A 14914-nucleotide genomic window follows, 5' to 3' on the forward strand; every position below is an offset into this window, starting at 1 on the left:
TGGCCCCGCCCCCACCGCGCCCATTGGTTGTTGCCGCCGCGACTGTAGCGCTCAGTGGCCCACACGCACATCCGTCTCGGGCGCTGGCACCGCCCCCTTCCTGCAGGTATTCGCTGGGCGTTCTTAAAGGGGCAGAGGCCACCGCGCCACCGGGGGCGGGGGCGGGGGCGAAGGCGAGGGCTTCGGACCAGAGTCTATTTGCCAGTCAGCGCCGCGCAGCCTGGCGCGACTCACCGCTGTAATCTGAGCTTAATCCTGCTCATCTGCGAAATGGGGATAAACACCCGTATCCACGCACTGTCACCCTGGGGGCTGCTGCGAGGACAGCACTAAATGATATTTTCTTAAGGAGCTCAGGCTTGACAGGGCGGCTCTGGGACTGCTGGATAACCCACCCTGAAGCCCTAGTTATAGATGTGGCCCCGAGGGAGAGCAACGTGCCCAAGGGCACGCAGAACCCCCGCCCCTTGCGTGGTTTGTCTAATCCCTGGAAGGTTACCTAGTGCATACAGGAGGAGCTCAATAAGGTCTAGGTGAGTGATTGAGTTGAGCAGGGCCTCTGGGAGTTCCTCCTCCCTACACCCTCTGCTGGAGAGTGACAAGGTGCCCACTGCCCCGGAGAAGGTGGCAGCAACGATTAGAAGGGTTTTTATCTATCACGTTTTGAAAGTAGGGGGCACTTACTTCTCCTTCGCTCTATTTTATTTCCTTCCCAGCACTTACCCCCTTCCAGAATGACCTTGTTCATTCTTTTGCTTCCCCCACTTACCCCCATTCTGCTCCAGTCTGGAAAGAATTTTGCCTGTTTTGTCCCCACCACCTCCTTGAATAATGGCTAGCGTCTATGGGAGTTTAATAAATAAATGAATAATTGAATGAATGAATGAATGGGACAGTGGCTTTAGGAGGTAGATAACAGTGGAGGAGGTAACTGGCTTTGGAGGTAACTGATTTGTCAGATTGGAACTCCAAGGTCATCTCCTACAGGAAGCTCTCCCTGACCTCCTCAAGGCAAGGCCAGCTGCCCTGATTGGCTGCCCTCTTGGCACGATGAACCTCTACATCATAACTGATTTACTTGTATCTGTGCCATCATTTGACTTACCTCTGCCTTGCCCACTAGATTGGAAGACCCCCAGAGTCTGGGAACGGTCTGTTGTTTCTCACTGTTTTAGCCCTGAGGCTTACACAGTGCCTGACAATGGTGGGTGGGGGATACGGGGAAATCATTGTGGAAGGAAGGAAGGCAGGCTGGCCATCCAGAAGAGGTGATAGGGCAGCAGAGATACATGAGAAATTGCCTGAGAAGGAACGTCAAATAAACCCTGGGCCAGTCCTGATCCTGAGGGCCTTGGACTAGTCCCCGTCCACCTCTGAACCTCTGTGTTTTATCTGCACAGTGGAATCACTTGCCTATCCAGTCCCACCTCTGTTTGGGGTGGGAGGAACCGTAGTAAACTTACCAACAACCATACTAATACATAAACAACTATAATAAACTAATACAAACTAAGAACACCAACAATTAAAACACTAATAATCACAGCTGGCACTTAGGTATCACAGGTGTAGGCAAATGCTTTACATGTATTTAATTCTTACATCAGTCTTATGAGACAAATACTCTGATATGTGGAGGCCATGTCATTGGCTGCAGACAGAGTTGCAATTATCATATCTTGCTGGTGAACTGAACTTTATATTGTTATGACATGTCCCTTTTATCTCCATGCTTCCTGCCTTAGAGTGGACTTTGTCTGGTGTTAAGGTCGCACACCTGCTTTCCTTTGGTTCCTGTTTTTTTTGTGTGTGAGGAGATCAGCCCTGTGCTAACATCTGCCAATCCTCCTGTTTTTTTTTTTTTTTTTTTTTTTTGCTGAGGAAGACTGGCCCTGGACTAACATCTGTGCCCATTTTCCTCCACTTTATATGGGACACCGCCACAGCATGGCTTGCCAAGCAGTGCATCAGTGCGCGCCCGGGATCCGAACCGGCGAACCCCGGGCTGCTGCAGCGGAGCGCACGCACTTAACGGCTTGCGCCACCGGGCTGGCCCCTGGTTCCTGTTTTAAATGCTCCACCCTTTATCTTCCACCTTTCTGTATCCTCATGTTGTACATGTGTCTCCTATAAGCAGCATCGAGTTGAGTTTTGCTCTTTGGTCTAGTCTGCCCATCTTTGTCTTTTTTCTTTTTAAACGAAGGAGGAAATTTTTTTTTTTTTTTTAGGAACATTGGCCCTGAGCTAACATATGTTGCCAATCTTCCTCCGTTTTTCCTTTTGTCTCCCCAAAGCCCCAGTAGATAGTTGTAGTTGTACATCCTTCTAGTTGCTCCATGTGGGACGCCGCCTCAGCATGGCTTGATGAGCAGTGTGCAGGTCCGCGCCCAGGATCTGAACCTGCAAACCCTGGGTCACCAAAGTGGGGCACGCAAACTTAAACGCTACGCCACCGGGCCAGACCCCCATCTTTGTCTTTTAATTGGTGCATTTGGTGTATTTTACATTTAATGTAATTATGGACCTATTTGGACTTAAAATATGCCATCTTGTGTGTTTTTTTCTCTGTCCTACCTGCTCTATGCTCTTCTCTCTGCTTTCTTGCTTTCTTTAGGACTGGGTGCATGTGTTTTGGTAAGGTTATCCTTATATTGCAGATGGGGAAACTGAGGCACAGAGAAGGTAATTACCTTGTTCAAGGTCACAGTGATGAAGGGCAGTATGGGTTAGGTATCTTCCATTACCGAGCTTTTATTCCAGCCAAGGAGCTGGATATTGCACAAAGAATGATGCAGTTAAGTATCTAATTTGCAGCTGTGATGAGTGTTATGTAGGAAAAAGAAGTGGCAAAAAAATTGAAAAGAAAGGCTTCCAGTCCCCAGACTTAGGCCTTCCCCAGACCAGTGGCCCCATCACTGAGCTGACTGAGTGTTCCCATCACTTCCAACCCTCTCCCTTGAACACACAAAGGAGGGAAATATTTTCTTGTCTCCACTCCACTGTGCACAAAACATCTGAGGCCAGCCAAGTCCCTTTTGGCCCGATGTGCAACCCCCACCCCTTCCAGGACCCTTGTAAATGTTTCCTGGCCTCCAACAGAGCCCAAGGGACCCATCAAAAAGCTTGATTTCTCCAGCTTGGGCCTCTTCTGCTGCAGCCTGCAGACAGAGCTGTGGTTCCACTTTTCCCAGCAGCCTCCGCCCCGGCTCCTCGCTCAGCAGTGGCTGCCGCCTGGCTTACTGAGCTCCACAATTTTTACAAAGATAGAGTCCATGATATGTGCTTTCCCACCATCCTGTCTTTGCTCCTGTGATTCCCTCAGTCCTGAATGGTTGTCAGCACCTAGAAAACTCCTAATCCTACCTCAAAACCCCATCCAGGGGCCAGCCTGGTGACGCAAGCAGTTAAGTGCATGTGCTCCGCTGTGGCAGCCCCGGGTTCACCGGTTCGGATCCCGGGCGCACACCAACACACTGCTTGTTAAGCCATGCTGTGGCGGCGTCCCATGTAAAGTAGAGGAAGACGGGCACGGATGTTAGTCCAAAGCCAGTCTTCCTCAGCAAAACAAAGGAGGATTGGCATCGGATGTTAGCTCAGGGCTGGTCTTCTTCACACACACACAAAAAAACCATCCAGATGTACCTGATTCCTTGTCCCCAAAACGAGTCCTCATACCCCATTCTTCAGGTTCCTTCAGTCTTGAGTCTCTCCTCCCTCTAGCCCAGCACTGTTCCCCTAGGGATGGGAGTGTCTGTGTCAGACTCTGTCTCCATCCTCCAGGGCTAGGCATGAATTGAGTACTCTCTGGATGCCCAGAATATGGGCCACTCCTAGAAAGGGTGGCTAGAGAGTTTACTGAACAATTTTTAAAACTGTTTGTTGAACTGACTATATAAGAATCCTGGTCTTCATTAACTTTTCAATGAATGAAGGCAGCAGAGTGTGGCAGTAATAATACAGTCTACCCTCGGTTTACCGAGGGCTTACAGTGGGCCAAGACTTGTTGTAAGGAATTAACCTGCATGATTTCATAAGGTTAAACCACTTGCCCAAGGCCACCCAGCTAGGATGTGACAGAACTGGAATCAGAACTCACATATGTCCAATTCCAGGACTCTTAAAGAGTCTTCCATGTGCCTAAGAGCATGTGTGCATCTCCCAAGCTCTCAATATCTCCCAAGCTCTCAACGACCTTAAAAGGCAGATGCTGTGATCACCCAGTTAACAAACTGAGACCCAGAAAAATTAGACATACAATATATAACATATACACATCATAAGACCTCAACAACTGGGGCCGGCCCGGTGGCGCAAGCGGTTAAGTGCACGCGTTCCGCTGCGGCGGCCCAGGGTTCGCCGGTTTGGATCCCAGGCACGCACCAACGCACTGCTTGTTAAGCCATGCTGTGGCGGCGTCCCATATACAGTAGAAGAAGATGGGCATGGATGTTAGCCCAGGGCCAGTCTTCCTCAGCAAAAAAGAAGAGGATTGGCAGATGTTAGCTCAGGGCTGATCTCCTCACACAAAAATAAATAAATAAATAAAAAGACCTCAATAACTAATGGTAATTAATTAACATTTATTGAGCAATTACTATTTGCCCCATTTTGTTCTTGCATTTAACTTGGATTACTTCACTTAAAAATGCATCCTCATATCAGTATGAACTCACAGTTTTCAGTTTATATACAAGGAGACAGATATAGAAGTAAATATAAATGTGTGTGCATGGGTTAGCAGGCATACATGTATTTGCTAACTCTGACTGCTGAGAGGGTCTCTAAGCAATGATAGCCCAGTGGCAGTGAGCATGGCCAGCACCCAGATCTTGGTTTCTTTTATTTATTTATTTATTTTAAAGATTTTATTTATTTATTTTCCCCCCAAAGCCCCAGTAGATAGTTGTATGTCATAGTTGCACAGCCTTCTAGTTGCTGTATGTGGGACGCGGCCCCAGCATGGCCGGAGAAGCGGTGCGTCTGTGCGCGCCCGGGATCCGAACCCGGGCCGCCAGCAGCGGAGCGCGTGCACTTAACCGCTAAGCCACGGGGCTGGCCCGAGATCTTGGTTTCTAAATCCTATTCTCCAAGAAAAGGTACCAGGCTCTTTGGAGAAATGGCTGACTCCAGAGATATTCCAAAGCAAGCATGGAACATCTTGTGGTGCCAAAAGTAAGGAAGTGCTCAGAGAAAGGTGCAGACATATTAAAATGACATAGGGGCTAACTTAAAGAGGCAGAAAAATAAATAATATAGAAATTGGGCCAGCCCTGGTGGCCTAGTGGTGAAGTTCGGCAGGCTCTGCTTCAGTGGCCCAAGTTCAGTTCCTGGGTGTGGACCTACATCACTCGTCTGTCAGTGGCCGTGCTGTGGCAGTGGCTCACATACAAAAAGAGGAAGATTGGCAGTGGATGTTACCAGCAAAAAAAAAAAAAAAAAGGAAAAAAGAAAAGAAGTTAACTATAATCCACAGAATAAAATAAATATTCATAAGTTCATAGTGATACAAATACTTGAATAAATCCATAATTGGAGAATGGACAGCTCTTGTTTACAGTAGAATTCCAATTAATAATTAAATTAATAAACAGAAAATCACCAGAAAAAAATAAATTAAAAAAAAAATTAAAAAAGGGCCGGCCCCGTGGCTTAGCGGTTGGGTGCACGTGCTCCGCTGCTGGCAGCCCGGGGTTTGGATCCCAGGCGCGCACCGACGGACCGCTTCTCTGGCCATGCTGAGGCCGCGTCCCACATACAGCAACTAGAAGGATGTGCAGCAGTGACATACAACTATCTACTGGGGCTTTGGGGGGAAAAAATAAATTAAAAAAAAATTATAAAAAAAAAATCACCATTATGCAAACACGATAGTAATCATTGTTGCTGGCAAGAGCCACAGATGGATGCTAAAACTAGTGGGTGAAAAATATGTTTAAAAAAACCCCCAAAACTAGGGTATTTGTATGGGCTCTTAAGTATCTCTCCACAAGATACCTATTAATTATAAAAGGGAAAATAGTAACTGGACAGTTGAGAAACTGGCAGACACTGCCTTAAGCAAGTAATCAAAGTCAACATCACCAATAACGAGACACATCAACATCCCGTGCTTCCTGATACCATGCATGGAGGACACAACATCGCTTCTGTGGGATTCCTGCCCAAACTGCTCAACTTCAGTCTAATCATGAGGAAACACTGGATAAACCCATATTGATGAGTATTCTACAAAACCAGTACTCTTCAAAAGCATTAAGGTCATGAAAATTTAGGAAAGACTGAGGAACTGTCACAGAGTGGAAGAGACTACGGAGACACGACTAAATGCAACGTGGGATCCTGGATGGGATCCTGGACTAGAAAAAGGTCACCAAAAGCGACGCAGGGATTTTTGAACCCAGATGAATCTGATTCCCAGCCTGGAAAGCAAGACACCTGGGTCTGGGTCGACCGCAGGCCACTGAAGCATTATATGACCTTGCGGAAGCGCCTGCCGCTCTCGGACCTCAGTTTGACCATGTATAAAACAGGACGTCTCCCAGCCTCCACCACCCACTTCCGGACTGCCAGGGAGCCCGGGCTTAGGAAACTACGCAGGCGCGAGAGGGACTGCTCGATTGGCTATTTGTTGTGGCGCACACGGGAACAGGAGTTGCGTCTAAGCCCCACCCCTTCCTGCCGCGCCTCCACGCACGCCAGTCGGCCCCGGGTACGTCTCCGCCACCCGCGCTCGCACGCATGGTGCGTGGTGACGTCGCGGAGGCTCGGGCGCCATCCCGGAAGCGCGAGCAAGGCCGCCAGATGTGCAGGTGCCGCTGCCACCGACGCTGGTGCCGAGTTCGGGGTGGGGCTGGGGCCGCCGAGGCCGCTGGGGAGCCGGGCCGGGCCGGGTCGGGTGTAGTCCCCGGGCTGTTGTGGGGTGGGGCGCGCCGCTGGCCACATCTGGGCACCCCTCCTGCGCACAGGTCTCGGTTTCCCTGTCTGCGCAGTGGACGCGCGGGCGGAGCCGCGGGCCGGATCCGGGGCACGGGAGTTTGGGCCGCTTGTGTTCAGGCTGTGCTGTGTTGTTACCCGGAACCGGGCGTTGGTCTGCTTGGGCCTGTTTCCCCACTTTGCAGGGGCGGGGCGTGAGGGGATATGCGAGCCCCTCCGCGCTCGTTTTGCTGAGCTTGTGCCACCAAGTTAAATTCTGTTAAGGACTTGGGTGGAATGGCGGCGCCTCTCCGCCTTGCCATGTGACCTTGGGCAGCTGAGTCCACCTCTGTGAGCCTTAGCTGCCTTCGGAGATGATAGTGTCTGCCTCATAGGGAGGGTTGGGGATTAAATGAAGTGCTATTCAAGTGTTTGCTCATATTCTTGGAAGCACCGGGGAAGCCCTTGTTAAAATGTTGATTCCTGGGGCTGGCCCGGTGGCGCAGGCGGTTGGGTGCGCGCGGTTCGGATCCCGGGCGAGCACCAACGCAGGGCTTGTCAAGCCATGCTGTGCTGGCGTCCCATATAAAGTGGAGGAAGATGAGCTGGGATGTTAGCTCAGGGCCAGTCTGCCTCAGCCAAAAGAGGAGGATTGGCAGATGTTAGCTCAGGGCTGATCTTCCTCAAAAATAAAGCTGATTCCTGAGCCCCGCCCTAGGACTTCTTCCCACTCCCTTTGAAGAAACAGCCCAGATCCTTATCACAATTGGCTTCAGTCCCCACAGATAGCGCTGTGAAGTGCTGATTCTTTGTTATTCCCATTTTCTGGGTGAGAAAACCGATTCAGGGAGGTGAGGTGATTCTTCCAAGGTCACACAGCCTCCCTGTCTGTGTGTTTCCCTCATAAAGGTATTTGGAGCAGGAGCCAGAGCCCTTGCTGGGTCATTTCCACCCTGTGTGTGGGCCAGACTAGCTGTTAGTCAGGGAAGGCTTCCTGAGGGAGACAGCTAGGGTAGTGGGGAGTGTGCCCTGAATCCTTCAGCCCTCATATCTGGCAGCTGGAGATGAGAAAGAGCTGTACTTTGCAGCAGAATGGTTTCCCACTGGTCCAGAACCCTGAACCTGTCAGGCTCTGGCTGTGGGTCCTGCCACATGACTGCCCTTTGAGCGCAAGTGTCCTGTTTATACATGATCATGCTTCTTCAAAAATCGGAGACTGTGAGTGTCCAGACCTGGCACATAGTGGGAGCTCAATAAACATGGCGATAATTGGATGAGGAGAGTTTCACCAGGTATGGCAGCTTATTTCTAGAAGGCATGTAGGGGCTGCAAATCGCTAGCCAGATTCAGGGCTCAAATAGATAACACTTGACTACATGGTGTTTGGGGGGGAAAAAATATTGGTTGCTGACATTTGTAAATGAGGCGATTTCACAGGAAAAAAAACCCGTATTTCTGTTTTTTGCCTGGAAAAAATCAGAAGTCTGGCAGGAATCAGCTGCTTAGAGCAGCAGCTGTCCCGTCATGGGTGGATAATGAACACCTGTTCAGATTCACACCTCTGTGGATCCTGCAGAGCATGGGCATGTGAATTGTGACTCAGGTTCTCTGGCTGTGTGACAGTGGCCCCGTTCCTCAGTCCCTGAGCCTCAGTGTTCTCATATATAAACAAGGATGATAACAGTTCCTGGTGTATGACGTTAGTGCCTTGTAAAGAGGAGGGTGGATCAAGTGAGCTCTGAAAGACCTTGCTAATCCTGTGTGTGAATTCTCACCAGTCACAAGTGGGCCTTTCTGTCAGCCATTAAATGTGTGGACGCCAGAATCAAACTATGTCAGGATTCTGGGTTTCTCCTGAACCCTCCCCCCAACCAGGAGGGTCAGTGCTGAAGCTGTGGCCCCTCCTGCCCTGGCATGGTCAAGGAAGCCCCCACCCACCAGAATGGTCACCTGGGTGCCGGGGACCTGGGGCCCGCAGCCTGGCTCTGAGTGCCTGAAATTCTTGGCTTTAATTTGCTAATAAAAGTCTAGCATCAGGGCTGAGTTTGAAAGGTTCTGTCAGCCTCCGCCAAAGTTCTGGCCATCCCTTGCTATGAGCCACGTTCTGGAGCAGAGCAGCAAGGGAGAGAGACAAGTCTCTGCTCTCTTGGAGCTGACACTGCTGTGGGGATGACAGGCAAACAGATCAACTGACAACTGAGATAATTTCAGGAAGAGGTGTGGCAGTGAAGCAGTTAAAACAAGGCAGAGTGATAAGAGTGACCAGAGTTGGGGTATCATCAAAGACCTCGGGGTATCATCAAAGACCTCGGGAGAGAAGACATTGGAGGTGCTGATGATTTGAGGGGGCAGCCATGCATGTGCTACCGGTGGGGACAGCAGGTGCAAAGGCCCTGTGGTGGGAGTGGGCCAAGGCAGGGGGATGTGGGAGGTGGCTGGCAGATCTATGCAGGTGGAAATTTCCCCTGGCCTCGGGCACATGGAGAGTGGGAGCCATGGAGGTGGGAGGGACTAAGGGGTTCTCATGTGCTGGGGTGCAAGTTATAAGTATGGTCTCCTGTAGTTCTCAGAACACCCCCGAATTCCCAGGTGACAAAGCTGAGGCTCAGGTGGCGTGACCGACTCATGTTCAAACAGCCTTTGCGGTTCCCAGCCCCTCCTCTCTGTCCCAACTCCTGGTGCCTGGTGCAGACTGAAGACTCTTTCTTCTTGCCTGTTTCAGGCAGCGGAGGAGGAGGAAGAGATGGACACCCCGGACTCGGCCTCAAGGGTCTTCTGCAGCCGCATCCTGAGCATGGTGAACGTGGACGATGTCAACGCCATCATCCTGGCCCAGAAGAACATGTGAGTGGTGGCCTCAGTGTGGGAAGTGGGAAGGAATCCACTTGCTGGCCAGCGTTCTTGTCCTGCTTGCTCCTACCCTGGGCCCACACTGGTGTTAAAATGAAGGAAATGAGCAAATGTGCAGCTGGCTCCAAAGTACATTCCTTGCTGGCTTGGAGGCGAGGCCTTGGCACAGGAAGCAGGGCTTTGGGACGGTTTCGCAGCTGCGGACGGCTTGGCGGGGGCCGCAGCAGCTCCTGTCCCGATGCCTGGGATGGGGAGAGTGGGGCGATAGGAGGGGCTGCAGGGGGGTGTGAGGGAGCTGGTGTGCTGACTTTCTGTTGGGAGCCTGGTCTCTCGGTGCCCAGGCTGTTTGTGCAGAGTGCCCGGGGCTCTCGGAGGGGCTGTGAGTGGCCTTTGCAGCCTCGCCCTAATTCTGGCCTGCCCTGTGTGGAAGCAGGGCTGATGCAACCTTCGGGTGGAAGCACAGCCTCCTGGGGTCTTTATTTTTGTGTCTTTATTCTAAGCTTTAAGGCTCTTCCTTCCGTTTATGGCACAGAACAGACCTGATACCCTTACATTTCTCTCACCCTGTGATGGGATGCCAGGTATGTCTGGGTCTCAGCAATACCCATCTCTGTCTTAGTTCTTTAGGTCTGATTCAGACCTGGCCCGGGGAACTCCCAGACTGAGGGGAGACAAAACCAGACACAGACCTTCCTGGCCTCCTGGTGTCAGGGCTGAGCCAGAAGAACCACCTGGAACTTGGGGAGTCAGGGGACTCAAAGAGCCTGCTTGAGGGAGAGGTTGAAGGCTACATGAGAAGGGCACACGTGAGTAGGGTTTTGAAGGTTGAAGAGGAGTTTTCTAGGTGGCTCAAATACCAGGTACAGCTCTGTAGGACAAGGGAATGGCACGTGCAAAGCTCATGGCACAGGAAAGGGCTTAGCATGATCACTTGTCAGGGCCCTGGAGGCTGAGCAGGGGAGTTGGTGCCCTCTCTCTGCCACCAGGCTGGACCGCTTTGAGAAGACCAACGAGATGCTGCTAAACTTCAACAACCTGTCGAGTGCCCGCCTGCAGCAGATGACTGAGCGCTTCCTACACCACACGAGGACCCTGGTGGAGATGAAGCGGGACCTGGACAGCATCTTCCGCAGGATCAGGTGGGTGCTCGGCCCCTCCCTCCCCTCTTCGATGAGGGCAACGGGTGATTCAGCTCGTTTGTTGTATGCAGCTTCATCATGCACTTAGTATCCACGAAGGTTTGAATTTTGGGATAAAAATCTTGATGTTTCTGAATTTAAATTTTATTTCTTTTTCAAAAAACGCAACACAGCACCAGACGCATAAGGCAAAAGGCAGGCAAGAACAGACAGTGAAAGGCAGCCCTCCAGGCCCCTTGCCCCCCCGGCTCTTCTCTCAAGAGGCAAAGGAGATTGCCGGGTTTTGTGGGTCCTTCCGGGCTGGCTTCCCTGAGGACAGGGAAGGACGATGTTGGAGTCCGTGGGCACACAGAACACTTGACACGGCGCCTGGAGCTCGCGTCATCACTGCGCCGTCAGCACGTGCAGCTGGCGCGCCTGGCCTGAGCGAGCTGGTGCTGCAGCTGGATTTGTGGCCGACTGTGCCGCTTCGTCTATTCCTGGGGAAGCTGCACCCGCTCACAGACTCAGGGAGCAGGTGCCAACGATTGAGGGAGACGTGTCCTGGAGCGAGCTCTGTGCAGCAATCACGAGGCAGCTGGTTAAGTCCTTTATAAAAGCACGCTTTCTCTGGGGCGTCTCCCAAGGCTGGCTGCTCAGGTGCGACGTGGCAGTGAGGAGGAAGGAACCCCAAGGGTGACACCTTTCGTGTTTATCTCTATCACCCAGGAAGGAGATAAGTGTGTCCACACAGGTAGGGCCCCAGCAGGGAGGAACCGGCAGGTCACAGTCAAGGATGAGAGACCGTGTTCTGAAGACCCCTTAGTAATTCTTTGTAAACAGTACCGCATTACTTGAGGAAAAAGGAAAAATGGCTCGTTAAAGAAAGGGAAGCAAGCGCGTCTCTGTGAACTTCAGTTTCACAGGAGCCAGCATTCGGTGTTGGCGTGCGGATGAGTCAGTACTCCTGGCCCCCATGCAGACCCCTCACCCCACGGATGGAGACACGGGCTGGGGGACATCGCCCAGAGGAGCACCTGCTGGGCGGGGAGCTTCCTAGAAGGTTGCCCTGGTAGAGGAGGGTTAGATGCAGGGAAAGCATTGCAGGTGGAGGGCCCAGCCAGTGCACAGACCCAGTGCCAAGGATGCGCGGAAGCTGGGTGACAGCTGGGTGTGAGGTCCGTCTGCAGGGCTGAGCGGCTGGGCCTCCCTCTGGCCCGGAGTAGAGTGCGACAAGCAGGGATGGGAGGCTCCCACTGCCCACTGGCCCGGAGCTGGCAGCAAGGGTTCCTGGCCTGCATCAGGCCCAGCCTGCCTCCTGGTCAGCTTCAGCCCTGTGTGCCTTCCCTTCCCCCACAGGACGCTGAAAGGGAAGCTGGCCAGGCAGCACCCAGAGGCCTTCAGCCGTAAGTGTCACCCTGCACCCCACGTGTGGCCTCTGTGCCCTCAGCCCGGGACTGGCTTCTGGAAGGTCACCTCAGGGACTGACACTGAGCCCAGGACCCACCAGGGCAGTGGGTCCAGAGAGACCTGGGGCAGGGGTGTTGGCCTGGTCATCTTGGCAACCTGTGTAGCAGGTGCTGGGAGCAGAGTCCCCCCCCCTGGGGGAGGCTGCACGGGGGAACGTGGATAGGAACAATGAGAATCCTAGTCTCAGTGAGCACCACATACCCCTACAAGCCAGGCTGTTACCCACAACCACCCATGAGGTGGGGCTGTGAGCATCTCCATTTTACACGGGGAAACTGAAGCCCGGTGGGGCAGTGACTCCTTAGAGGAAGTGCATCATCCCCCCATGCTCAGCCTTGGTTGACCCCATCTACTGAATGGGCCAACAGCTCCCCACCCCTGGGCTGCTGACAACCAGAGGCACAAAGGCGATGCTGTCGTCAGCCCCGGGTTACAGAGTAGAGACCTGAGGCAAGGGCAGGTGAGGGGCCTGGCCCAGGTGACAGTCAGGAGGGCAGAGCCAGGCTCAAGCTTGCCCCCAGGCCACCCCAGCCCGACCCCAGAGAACTAGTATCCTTACCTCACCTCACCTTCAAAGCAGGCCTCTCACTTGCCTGAGCCTCAGTCCCCTCCTCTGTAAAATGGGCCCAATCATGCCCCATGGGGTGGGGGGAGCTGTCAGGGGTCACAGGCGCAGTTAATCCCTCATCACAGTGTCTGACACGACAATTAAGCCAACTCCTGGCCCTCCTTCCCCCAGACATCCCAGAGGCGTCCCTCCTGGAGGACGAGGATGAAGACCCCATCCCGCCTAGCACCACAACAACCATTGCCACCTCAGAACAAAGCACGGGCTCATGTGACACCAGCCCCGACACCGTCTCGCCCTCCCTCAGCCCCGGCTTCGAGGACCTGTCCCACGTCCGGCCTGGCTCCCCTGCCATCAATGGCCGCAGCCAGACGGACGACGAGGAGATGCTGGGCGAGTAGCCCTGCTCCCAGGGGTCTCAGGGCAGTGGCAGCACCCCCAGGTGCCTGAGGTGGTAGCGGGTAACCCTGCCTCAAGATCGTCAGCTTTGCCGTGATAGTCTGTCATCCAGGGCTCCAGGGGGACAAGCTCCTTTCCGGGGTAGTCAAAGTCCTGGGGGGTTTGTTCTTCTCACTCCTCCCTCACCGAGAACACCTCTCCTCTGCAGACCCCTCTGCTGGGCCGGGGGCCATCACCACAGCTGGAGTTGTTGGACTGGGCACAAAGGAGCTTTTCCAGATGAGGCCTGAGGTCTGCTCTGATCAACACTCCAAGGTTCCCAGAGACCAGAGCCAGATGTCCCCTGCCCCAGCACCCTGCTCAGGACCTCCTGAAGGTGGACAAGCACTGTCCTGTCTGAGTTCACCCCAGCCTACCCCCCCCCACACCTACTAATTCTGGTCTCCCTGCCCCTTCTTCCTATCAGAGTATTGATGAAAGCATCTCAAGGCGGTTTCTGAGACAGTTGTAGAAGGCTCAAGACAGAGGCTGGCCACCTACTCAGCCGAGCCAGCCTGACAAGGCCTGTTTCTCTGACCAGAGGTGTGCACCCTGAGAGCCCAGCAGGCCTCTCCTGGGGTCTCTGTGGAGCAAGCCAAGCCACCTTGGAAAACAGAGAGTTTAAACAGAATATTTTTGTACCCGATGTTTACGGATGCTGTTGGGGAGTTATCAATAAAAAGACACTGTTACTAAAAAGGGAAAGATGCACCTAGCGGTATATTCCTTTCATCCTTGGGTCCAGCAGCCCAAAAAGGGGACAAGGACTATATGTGGGACAGGATGGGGTGCAGACAACCAGGGACCACTGGACCAGAAAGACATGTGCCTGCGCTTGGTGGGAGTCTCTGGTGGTGGCAGTCATAATAACCCAAGTTCCTGTCACCACCTAGGCCCTCACACGTGCTGTTCCCACTCCTCACAACTGTGTTCCCTGACTTCCTTGAATAACTCCTTCTCCAGATCTCAGTCCCAGAGTAGGCTCCTCAGGGAGCTAGACTGGTCCCATTCCCTATTAGACACTCGCACAGAGTCCCCTCACCTTTGAAGCACTTGGAAATTGTGTTATTAAGGGCATCTTTCCAAGACCCGAAAGTGTCTGCTTTTGCCTGGCCCATAGGGGGCGCTGCCAAACCCACAGCGACCTTCTCTGCTGTGGGCAGCACTTTCTAGGCATTCACGAGTCTCGGGCCTGCATGCTAAATGTTTAGTCTGAGTCCCACTCCCATTTTCCTGGGTGACTGCACCAGCCCCACCTGCTCTCCTTGCTGCTGTACGGGCTGCCCTGAAAACCATCTGTGCACAGTGGCCAGAGAGCTTTTTTTCTTTTTTTTTTTTTTCTTTTTTTTTTGGTGAGGAAGATGGGCCCTGAGCTAACATCTGCCAATCCTCCTCTTTTTTTGCTGAGGAAGACTGGCCCTGGGCTAACATCCGTGCCTATCTTCCTCCACTTTATATGGGTCACCGCCACAGCATGGCTTGACAAGCGGTGCATCCCTGAGCGCCGGGGATCCGAACCAGCGAACCCTGGGCCACCGTAGTGGAGGCGCGCGCTTAA

General features: G+C 52.9%; 1 protein-coding gene across 4 annotated transcripts; it reads left to right on the forward strand.

Annotated features, from left to right (window-relative positions):
• The first annotated feature begins 6716 nt into the window (after positions 1-6716).
• Positions 6717-14678, forward strand: KXD1 (KxDL motif containing 1). 4 transcript variants are annotated; one of them, XM_058563798.1, is made up of 5 exons: positions 6717-6809; positions 9635-9756; positions 10749-10901; positions 12240-12286; positions 13090-13618. In XM_058563798.1, exons 2-5 carry the CDS (start codon positions 9656-9658, stop codon positions 13317-13319), a joined length of 531 nt encoding a protein of 176 aa, XP_058419781.1. In that variant the 5' UTR covers positions 6717-6809; positions 9635-9655; the 3' UTR covers positions 13320-13618. The 4 variants fall into 4 exon arrangements, with proteins under 4 accessions (XP_058419781.1, XP_058419783.1, XP_058419780.1 ...); XM_058563800.1 differs by having other exon boundaries at positions 6742-6844; positions 13526-14678; XM_058563797.1 differs by having other exon boundaries at positions 6743-6844.
• The last annotated feature ends 236 nt before the right edge of the window (positions 14679-14914 follow it).

The sequence above is a fragment of the Diceros bicornis genome, chromosome 20 (genome assembly GCF_020826845.1).
Source record: "Diceros bicornis minor isolate mBicDic1 chromosome 20, mDicBic1.mat.cur, whole genome shotgun sequence".
NCBI lineage: Eukaryota > Metazoa > Chordata > Mammalia > Perissodactyla > Rhinocerotidae > Diceros > Diceros bicornis.